Below are 11,610 nucleotides of genomic sequence, written 5' to 3' on the forward strand. Positions count from 1 at the left end.
TTTTTTTTTTTTTAAAGAGTCTCACCGTGTCGTCCAGGCTGGAGTGCAGTGATGCGATCTCAGCTCACTACAACCTCCGCATCCCAGACTCAAGCAATCCTTCTGCCTCAGCCTCCCAAGCAGCTGGGATTACAGGTGCATGCCACCACGCCTGGCTAATTTTTTTTATTTTTTATTTTTTATTTTTATTTTTAGTAGAGACTGGGTTTCACCATGTTGGTCAGGCTGGTCTCAGACTCCTGACTTCAGGTGATCCACCCGTCTTGGCCTCCCAAAGTGCTGGGATTACAGGTGTGAGGCACTGTGCCTAGCCATATGCAGGTTTGTTACGTGGGTATATTGTGTGATGCTGAGGTTTGGGCTTCAGTTGAACCTGTCACCCAAATAGTGAACATACTACCCAATAGGTATTAAATAGTTTTTCAACCCTTTCCCACTTTCACTTTCTGCTTTTGGAGTCCTCAGTGTCTATTGTTCCTATGTTTATGTCCATGTGTACCCTATGTTTAGCTCTCACTAAACATAGCAAGAATTATGCAGTATTTGATTTTCTGTTTCTGCATTAAATCACCTAGGATGATGGCCTCCAGCTGCATCCATATTACTGCAAAAGATATGATTTTTAGAAATTTATCTTTTAAAATATTTATTTTTCTACCGAAAGTCTCTTATGTTTTAGAAATAGTACATAGTGTCTGACAGGTGCGATGTCCATTTGATCATTCAAGATATGTGAGACCCTATTCAGTTATCTGGGCTTATAAAAGATGGAAAAACATAAACATGACTGGGTGCGGTGGTTCATATCTGTAATCCCAGCACTTTGGGAGGGCGAGGCAGGTGGATTGCCTGAGGTCAGGGGTTTGAGACCAGTCTGGCCAGCATGGTGAAACCCCGGCTCTACTAAAAATACAAAAAAAATTAGCTGGGCATGGTGGTGTGTGCCTGTAATCCCAGCTACTCAGGAGGCTGAGGCAGGGAAATTGTTGAACCAGGGAGTTGGAGGTTGCAGTGAGCTGAGATCGCACCACTGTACTCAAGCCTGGGCAACAGAGCAAGACTCTGTTTCAGAAATAAATAAATAAATAAACTCTATTTTCAAGAGGTCAGAAGCTCTTTCTGTGCTCCATGGTTATCTTTAAGCCCATCATTCTGTCACTTCTTACTTTCTCAGCAGGGTGACTTTTCCTCTTCACAGGCTTGAGGATATCAAGTTGAAATGTCCTCTGATTATAACCTCCATCACCAAGGCTATTTGCACCTGTCACATTCCCCTTCCAGACTAAGGATGGTTGTTCTGCCAGTGTTGTTGGTTGTATCTTATCCTGTCTCCACAAAGACTTTATTTATTTTTAATTATTATACTTTAAGTTCTGGGGTACATGTGCAGAATGTGCAATTTTGTTACATGGGTATACATGTGCCACAGTGCTTTACTGCACCCATCAACTTGTCAACCTTCGTTAGGTATTTCTCCTAATGCTATCCCTCCCCTAGCCCCCCACCCCTCTACAGGCCCTGGTATGTGATGTTCCCTGCCCTGTGTTCATGTGATCTCATTGTTCAACTCCCACTTACGAGTGAGAACATGCAGTGTTTGGTTTTGTGTTCTTGTGATAATTTGCTGAGAATGACAGTTTCCAGCTTCATTCATGTCCGTGCAAAGGACATGAACTCATCAGCTTTTATGGCTGCATAGTATTCCATGGTGTATATGTGCCACATTTTCTTTATTCAGTCTGTCATTGATGGACATTTGGCTTGGTTCCAAGTCTTTGCTGTTGTGAATAGTGGCGCAGTAAACATATGTGTGCATGTGTCTTTGTAGTAGCATGATTTATAATCCTTTGGGTATATACCCAGTAATGAGATTGCTGGGTCAAATGGCATTTCTAATTCTAGATCCTTGAGGAATCGCCACACTGCACGAAGACTTTATTAATTTCCTTTTCCCTTAACTATCTCTAGAGTCTCCTTTTTTCTAATTGCCATTCCCTGTTGGCATATGAGCATTCAAAAGTTTCTCTTTTTGTTCTATGTTGTTTTCTACTCACTGTGTTGTTATTCTTCTGTGTTGTAGTAGTTTCAACTTTAATAAATACACAGTTTCTTCAGGGAAATAAACATCAGCTTTCAGTTATTACCCGTAGACAGCAAGTAGATGTAATTTTTGAGTGTCGAAACTAGCTTTTTGCCTTGTTCTTAAAGACAGTCATTTGATTTACAGTGTCTAAGACAGTTAAAGTTCATCACTCTGGTTCATCAGTTTTATTTTCCAAACCATCATTCATTATGGAATGCTAAATACATCAGTTGTCAAATAGTTGGTGAGGTATTTTTTTTTTTTTTTTTTTCTTTTTTACTTTGTTACCAGGTTGCGCTTCCTGCAGATGAAGATTATTTACCACTTAAACCTCGAGTTGGAAAAGCTGCTAAGGTCTGTACTTTGGGTAATGCAGTTTATATGGTTTTCTGAGACTCTCTTTTTCTTAAAATTCTTATTTCAAATGAGATTTTTATATTTCCCAGAACATACATATGTATGTATCAAAAACAAGCCAACCAAAGACAAATATAGTGAGAACGGAATTAGTTAACAACTATGCTGGAAACCAGCTATCACGTGATGAGATTTTAAAATATTAAAGTTGTGATTCTCAACCTTTTAAAAGGAATGAAAGTTATCAGCCTTTCTACAGAAAAAAATACATGCGTACTAGTTTTTGCCTATAGTTTTAGGGTTTTAACAGGCTTTTAATGAAACCTGAACTCTGCTTTTATTAGACGGATTTTGAAGGCCTAATAGACCTTAAAAGGCCAAGAAATTTTAAGGTTTAATTTTCCAAGTAATTTTCTGTAAATAAAAAAGGCCGTATGGTAGAGTATGCATAAACTCTTAAAGTCTAATAGATGTAATGTTCTGCCCCTACAGAGTGAACTTTACTGAGAGACTTCACGTTTTAGAGCCTCAGAGTTCCTGCCTGTGAAAGGAAATAATATCTATGATAGGGGTTGTTGTGAAAATTAGTAATAATATATGGAAAATGTGTTGCACAGTACCTGGCCACAGAGCTTGTTTTTGATAAATGGTAATAATTATTTTGTTATTAATATAATACGTACCAACATAATGTAATAATCGAAAGATTAGAGAGCAGAATTAGCTTCTATGTTGTTTGGGCAAAAATGTAGTTTACTGTTCCTTATTTTCACTAATGTGTAGTATGTTTTCTAAATAGAATTATAAAGGAATACTCCCAGAATGCTTTGGGGGTAGCCTGCTTGTGTTTTGATTTTAAGTATGCTCTGATACGACTAGATGTTTTTATGCAGATATTAATATTTTGTTTTTATAGGAATACCCATTCATTCTTGATGCTTTTCAAAGAGAAGCCATTCAGTGTGTTGACAATAATCAGTCTGTTCTAGTATCTGCACATACATCAGCGGGAAAAACAGTATGCGCCGAGTGAGTAGCTTTCTTTTTAAAATCACTTTGTGTCTTATTTCACTCTTTAGAAGTTTCTTTTTTGTTGTTTGTTTAATTTCTGCAAGTGAAGATGGTTTTACTTGTCCCTTTTGAACAATGTCTTGTCTTATTAAACCTTTAATACAGTGTTTAATTGAAGTAATAAAAGAGGACATTCTTTTCTTGTTCCTCATGTTAGGAGAAAAACACTCAGGCTTTCATTGTTAAGCATGATATTACCTGTTGGTTTTTCACAGATGCTTTTTATTTATCAATTTGAGGAACTTCTGTTCCTAGTTTGCAGATTTTGTTTGCGTATGTATGTATATGTGTATAAAATATTTAGATACTAGATTTTGTCAAGTGCTTTTTTTGCATCTATTGATGTGATTTTTTTTTTTTTTCTTCTGTGCAGTCATGGCTCGCTGCAGCCTTGACCTCTGGGCTCAGGCAATCTGCCTGCCTCAGCCTCCCTAGTAGATGGTACTAAAGGCATGCACCGTCACACCTGTCTAATTTTTTATTTTTGTTTAGAGACAACACAGGGTCTCAAACTCAAACAGGCTGGTCTCGAACTCCTGGGGTCAAGCAGTTGTCCCACCTTGGCCTCCCAAATTGCTGGGATTACAGGCATGAGCTACCATGCCTGGCCATGTTTTTGATATGTTTCTTAAATAAATATGTTTCTTAAATAATTTGACATGTCTGATAAGTGATGTTTGATCTTGTTTTCTGTACAGCATCATTTCCCTTCTATCTGAAGAAATGCCTTTAGCATTTTATTATAGTGCAGTTCTACTGATGAGAAAATCTTTTACTTTTTTATTTTTGAGAGGTATTTTCCTTTGGTATAGAATTGTAATTTTCTTTTAAGACTGGCTTTTGACTTGCATAGTTTATGACAAGAAATCCCAATATACCTTTGATCCTCTGTACATAATGTGTCTTTTTTCCTCTGGCTGCTTTTAATATTTATTTTGATCATTGATTTTAAGCAGTTTGTTTTTTATGTACTTTGGTGTTATTTTTGCATTTTTTTCTTGTCTTAGGGTTTGTTTTTGCAGTCCTCAGTGCTCTTGTTCAAGGACTCTATATTGGGCCACTTAAAGTTGTCTCAATACTCACTGATACTATATTCATTTTTTTTTTTTTTTGAGTTTCAGTTTTGGATCATTTTTGATGCAATGTCTTTAAATTTATTAATCTTTGCTTCTAAATTTTCTAATCTGCTGTTAAATCTCATTGAGTGCTGCTTTTTTTTTTCTTTTTTTTTTTGAGGCAGGGTCTTGCTCTGTCACCCAGGCTGGAGTGCAATGGCACAAACACAGCTCATTTGCATTCTCAAACTTCTGGGCTCAAGCAGTCCACCTCAGCCTCCTGAGTAGCTGGGACCACAGGCATGCGCCACCATGACTAGCTAAGTTTTTGATAATTTGTGGAGATGAAATCTTACTATGTTGCCTACACTGGTCTCAAACTCCTGGGCTCAGGTGATTCTCCTGCCTTGGTCTCCCAAAGTGCTGGGCTTACAGGCATGAACTGAATGCATTTTTCATCTCAGATATTATATTTTCTTTACTAGAAGTTCAATTTATTTTTGTTTTCTTCCGTGTCTTAGCTTTTTTTAGCTTCCTCTTTTTTTCTTAATGTTTTCTTCTATTTCTAGTTTATAGGAATGCAATCCTATCTGCTTGAACAGATAGGGTACAGTTACAAAAACTTTAAATGTCCTTGTTACTACTTTTATCTGTGTTATTTCCTGGTCTCTTTGATGGATTGACTTTCCTGCTTCTTTGGTTTTTTTTTTTTTTAAATCACTGACTTCTTGATTATAATGTGACTGAGATAGTTTTTTTTTCCCCCCATGTTTCTTATACTTGAGTTTGTAGTGTTTCTTAGGAGTGTGGATTTATTATAGTTTTCATTAAATTTGGGGAAATTTCAGACATTTTTTTACTGCAAATATTGCCACTACCTTTATTTCTTTGAGGACTCCAGTTATACTTACATCAGGCCCCTTTAAGTTGTTCACAGCCCACTGAAGCTGTGCTTATTTATTATAATTTTATTTTTGGTTTCTGTGTTTCATTTTGGATAGTTTCTATTGCTGTGACTTCAGGTTTACTCACTGTTTTTTTTTTTTTTTTTTTTTTTGAGACGGAGTCTCGCTCTGTCGCCCAGGCTGGAGTGCAGTGGCTTGAACTCGGTTCACTGCAAGCTCCGCCTCCCGGGTTCACGCCATTCTCCTGCCTCAGCCTCCCGAGTAGCTGGGACTACAGGTGTCGCCACCACGCCCGGCTAGTTTTTTGTATTTTTTAGTAGAGATGGGGTTTCACTGGGTGAGCCAGGATGGTCTTGATCTCCTGACCTCGTGATCCGCCTGTCTCAGCCTCCCAAAGTGCTGGGATTACAGGCTTGAGCCTCTGCACCCGGCCTCACTGTTTTTTTTTTAATTGCAATATCTTAATCTGCTTTTAATACTAGCCAGTGTGTTTTTTAACCTCAGACACTTAGAGTTTTCATCTGTAAAATTTTGATTTGGGTCTTTTGGTGTTTTCCGTATTTTTACTTAACGTGCTATTTAATTTTCCTCAACTTTCTTGAGCATATAGAGTACTGTTATAGTAACTTTTAATATCCTTGTTTACTAATTCTATCATCTGTCTCATTTTTGGATCTGATTTTATTGATTTTTTAAAAAATTTCATTATAGACTGTGTTTTCCTGCATGTTGACATACCTGATACTTTTTTATTACATGCCAAAACGTTGCGAGTTTTACCTTGTTGGGTGCTGAATACTTTTGCATTTTTGTACATATTTATGAGATTTGTTCTGAGGTATAATTAAGTTGCTTGGAAAAAATATCGTTTTGAGGCTTACTTTTACGACTTTTTTAGGCATGACCAGAATAGCATTAAGCTAGGGCTGATTTTCCCCACTACTTAGTCAGTATTCTTCTCAGTATTCTATGCAGTGTCTTGTGAATTCTGAGGTTTTCCATTCTAGCTGGTGGGAAACTACATTTCTGCCAGTCATGTATACAAATTGATAATTTTTATCTCTTCTCCTCTTGGTTGGTTTTTCCCTGGCCTCAGATAATTTCTTAAGACTTATTCACGGATCATTACTACCTAGAGACTTGCAGATGCTCACCAGATTTTCAGAGCCTTCTCTTTGCAGTTGTCTTCTCTGGTATTCTGCCCTGCAAACTCCAGCTCCCTTTCCTTCACAGACTATGATGATCTTGGTCTGTTCAACTTAGGGAAACTTCCAGGGTTTACCTTGGTCCCCCATCTTAGAACTGCAGTTTGGAAAATCTAGGCAGTAATTTTGGATTACCTACTTTGTTTTCTCTCTCTTGGGGCTTACTGTTCTTATATCCAGTGTATGAAACCACTGTTTCATATATTTTGTTCTGTTTATCATTGTTTCAGGTGGGTGGGTAAAGCCAGTTTCTATTACTCCATCTTGGTGTAAGTGGATGTTTTCTGTGTTATTTTTAATGTACATTATGTATTACTACAATAGTTCACGTATTTTGGTAGGTTCCTGTTCTTCTAAAATATATTTGATAACCAAGATTGTGTAGTCTTGCTACTCAAAGTATAGTCCCTGGGAACTTGTTAGGCAGAATCTCTAGCCCCACCCTGTAACTGCTGCTTCAGAATCTACATTGTAACAAGATCACCAGGTGATGAATATTAATGTTTGATAGGCACTGGACCATTCTAAAAGTGGATGGATGGTGCTCATTGATGTGGATGACATTTTGCAATCTTTTGTAGATTGAGTCTTTTGGTTTAACTTTTACAATTTATAACATATTTTTCTATGACTTTTCCAGTGGAGTAGCTGAGTTAGGTCCTCTTAACAGGAGATACTTAAAGAGTAAAGAAGACTGTAGAGAAAAGAAACAGATAAAAAATGGCACCAATCATCCTGTTCATCAGCCATTTCATCTTGGCATGGTGGTTGTCTTAGTCTATTTTCTGTTGCTATATTCTGCTATAACAGAGTACCACAGACTGGGCAATTTAAAAGAAAGGAAGTTTATGTAGCTCATGGTTCTGGAAGCTGAGAAAACCAAGAGCATGGCACAGGCCTCTGGTGAGAGTCATCCCATGGCAAGAAAGGGAGAGGAAATTGGGGCGAACTTGTCCTTTTAACTGGGGCCCACCCCCTTAATAATCCCCTCCCAAGATAATATAATTAGTATATTCATGAAGATGGAGCTTTCGTGACCTCATCACCTCTTAAAGGCCCTACTTCCAAATACCATTACTTTGGCAATTAAATTTCTACATACATTTTGTAGGGGCCATTTAAATCATAGCAGTGGTCAGAATAATTCATGAATCCTGGAATATTTTTTTCCTTATCTGGTTATCTTATTTATTATTAGTTCCTTCCAGACCTTGGCTTATCAGATCATTGTGTTATTAATTCCTAATTCCGTCATCTGTCTCATTTTCAGATTTGTTCTTATTGATTTTTTTTCCCATGTCATTACAGGTTATATTTTCCTGCTTCTTTGCATACCTTACACTTTTTTATTGATACTAAAACATTGTGAATTTTGCCTTGTTGGGTGCTGAATAATTTTGTATTCCTGGTCAGGGCTTATCTGGTCACTGTATTCATTCCTTCCAGACCTTAACTTAGCTGTGTAAGTCTCAGTTTTTCTCTTTGTTGAGTTAGAGGAGTGAAGTTTGTATCTTATAGTGTCATCTCAGCAGTATCAGCCAGTTGCAGAGTAGTCTTTATCTGTTTCTCAGCCTTAAACACATTATGGTTCTCTTATCACCCTACTTATGTTCCGTGGAATTTCTTAAGAGTCCACTCCTGTTCAGAAGGTGCTTAAGTCACAAACCGGTTTCCTCCTAAGGCACAGGTATAGAAGAAGAGGTTTGACTACTCTTAGTTCAATTATTTTTTCACTTAGAGAAACTAATTTAATTGTAGTATGTTTGGTGCTTTATGCATTTAAAGCCAGCATATGTATACTAATTCAAATTTTGGCCATTAGTGTAACCTTGCTTTCGTTTTTCCTACAAGAGGAGAGATTTTTCTGTAGAGGAAGTTTTCATATAGATATACTGAAACCTGCTGTAAAACTTGGGCTAGGAAATCATAAAGAGAATTTAAGAAATTCACCAGGGTTGTAGATACTTGAAAACCTGTTGAGGTTTGCTGTGGAAAACAGTCTGGCAATTCTTCAAAAAGTTACGTGTAGAATTATCATATGACCCAGCAATTCTACTCCTGGATTTGTACCGCCAAATAATTGATAACAGGTACCTAAACGAATCTTCACAGCAGCACTATTCACAATAGCCAAAAGGTAGAAACAATCCAGATGTCCATCAGTGGATGATGAATGGATAAATAAGTTGTGGTATATCCAGACAGTGGAATATTACTCAGCCATAAAAAGGAATGAAGTGCTGATACATGCTCAAAAACATTATGCCTACTAAAAGAAGTTGGAGTCAAAAAAATTGCTTTATTGTATGATTCCATTTATGTGAAATATCCAGAATAGGTAAGTCCATAGAGAAAGAAAGCATATTGGTGGGGGCCAGGGACTAGTGAGAGGAGGGGAGTAAAGAATAACTCCTTAGTGAGTACAGAGTTTTTTGGGAGATGATTAAAGTACTGGAATTAGATGGAGGTACTGGCTGTGTAACACTATGAATGTACTAAATGCCACTGAAATATACACTTTAAAATGGTTAATTTTATGTTATGTGAATTTCACTTCGATAAAAAGTAAACCTGATTAGGTACATAATTGTATATGCACACCAGATGTTACAATTTCAAGGAGTGGTTCTTGGATCTCACATAAAGATTTTCCCTAGTAATTAAAGGACTTTAAGGTAAACTCCTACTTCAGCTCTTAACTGCAGCAGGGTACAACATTTTATTTATAAACCTGGTACTAGGACTAACATGTTGGTATCAGGTTGTTTAGGTATGTAAACCAAATACTTTTTCTGACACTGCTGATTTTTTTATTCTGTGTGAATAGCTTTATTATATAATTTACTTACCATTAAATTCGTCTATCATAAATATGTAGTTGAGTGAGTTTTAGTAAATCGGTACAATTGTGCACCCTTACCAGTTTTAAAAAACATCTATTCAGTTCTCTTGTGTGTGTTTGCATTCAGACCCATTCCTATCTCTAGCCACAGGCAAACACTGATCATCTTTTGGCCATTATAATACTGATGTAAAAACTTTTCATGTGCAGGTCTCTAAGTGGACCTGTGTTTTCATTTCTCTTAGGTAAAGTAGATACCTAGGAATGTAATTGCTGTATTTTATGAAAAATATGTATTTAACTGTTGAGGAGACTGCTGAACTATTTTTTAATGTGGCTGTACCATTTTATATTCCTACCAGAAATGTATGAGGGCGCCAGTTTCTCTGCATCCTTGCCTATGCTTGGTATTGTCTTTTTTTATTATACCCGTTTCAGTGATGTCACAGAGTAGTTTTAATGTGCATTTCTGTGATGACTAAGGATGTTAAGCATCATTTCATGTTTATCATTGCTTTATATATCTTTGAATTGTTTATTTCAGTTTTGCTGATGTATTAAATTGGGTTGTTGGTCTTAATTGCATTGTAAGAATTCTTTATTAGCATACAAGTTTTTTTTAAAAGCAGATGTGATTTATAAGTATGTTTTTCATTCTGTGACTTGTCTCAGTTTTCTTGATGACTATCTTTGTAGAGAAAGCATTTTAATTTAAATGTTTAATTTCTTAATATTTTATTGATTGATCATACAATTGGTATACCTAAAAATTACCTAATTGTGATTTTGCCTATCCCAAAATCACAAATATTTTCTTCTTCATTTTCCTCTTGCAATTTCATAGTATTAGTTCTTCCATTTAGATCTGTGATTCTTCTCAAGTTAGTTTTCCTGTAACATGTGAGGAAAGGGTCTCAATTTACCTTTTTGTATTTGGATATATAATTGTTCCAATTGAAAGTACTATCTTTTCCCATTGAATTGAATTCTGAGAAATTACCCGTAAATTGTGGTGGATTGTTTCTGGACTTTCTGTTATGTCTTTACACTAGTACACTATTTTGATTACTGTGGCTTTATAGTAGGTATTGATATTAGGTAATGAGAATCTTATAACTTCTTTCTTTGTAAAAACTGGGCACTTCTAGGTCTTTTGTATTTCCAATAGCATTTTAAGATTAGCTTGTGAATTTCCAACCAGAAAGCCCATTTTAGTTTTGATAGGGATTTTATTGAACTTATAAATTAATTTGGGGAAAATTCTCATTTTAACAATACGGACTTTTTCAGTCCATGAAAATGGTATATTTCTCCATTATGTAGGTCAGCTTTAATTTCTGTTAGCAACATTTTGCAGTTTTCGGTGTATAGGTATTATACATCTTTTCTTAAACCTATTCCTAAGTATTTCTGTTTATGCTATTGTGAATCACATTTTTTCTTTTTTTTTTTGTAATTTTTCTTTTTTTTTATACTTTAAGTTCTAGGGTACATGTGCACAACGTGCAGGTTTGTTACATAAGTATACATGTGCCATGTTGGTGTGCTGCACCCATTAACTAGTCATTTACATTAGGTATATCTCCTAATGCAATCCCTTCCCCCTCCACCCTCCCCACAATAGGCCCCAGTGTGTGATGCTCCCCTTCCTGTGTCTAAGTGATCTCATTGTTCAATTCCCACCTATGAGTGAGAACACATGGTGTTTGGTTTTCTGTTCTTGCGATAGTTTGCTGAGAATGATGATTTCCAGCTGCATCCATGTCCCTACAAAGGACACGAACTCATCCTTTTTTAAAATGGCTGCATAGTATTCCATGATGTATATGTGCCACATCTTCTTAATCCAGTCTGTCACTGATGGACATTTGGGTTGATTCCAAGTGTTTGCTATTGTGAATAGTGCTGCAATAAACTCACGTGTGCGTGTGTCTTCATAGCAGCCTGATTTATAATCCTTTGGTATATACCCAGTAATGGGATGGCTGGGTCAAATGGTATTTCTAGTTCTAGATCCTTAAGGAATCACCACACTGTTTCCCACAATGGTTAAACTAGTTTACAGTCCCACCAACAGTGTAAAAGCATTCCT

The 11,610-nt window shown here is 36.5% G+C and overlaps 1 protein-coding gene across 1 annotated transcript in view; it reads left to right on the plus strand.

The window, feature by feature from the left end:
• Positions 1-11,610, plus strand: part of MTREX (Mtr4 exosome RNA helicase) — a 127,634-nt gene that overhangs the window by 17,662 nt on the left and 98,362 nt on the right. Inside the window, 2 exon segments of the mRNA XM_017874186.1 lie at positions 2,375-2,437; positions 3,357-3,469. Coding sequence (XP_017729675.1) covers positions 2,375-2,437; positions 3,357-3,469 — 176 coding nt within the window.

The sequence above is a fragment of the Rhinopithecus bieti genome, unplaced genomic scaffold (genome assembly GCF_001698545.2).
Source record: "Rhinopithecus bieti isolate Rb0 unplaced genomic scaffold, ASM169854v2 scaffold_6513, whole genome shotgun sequence".
Lineage (NCBI taxonomy): Eukaryota > Metazoa > Chordata > Mammalia > Primates > Cercopithecidae > Rhinopithecus > Rhinopithecus bieti.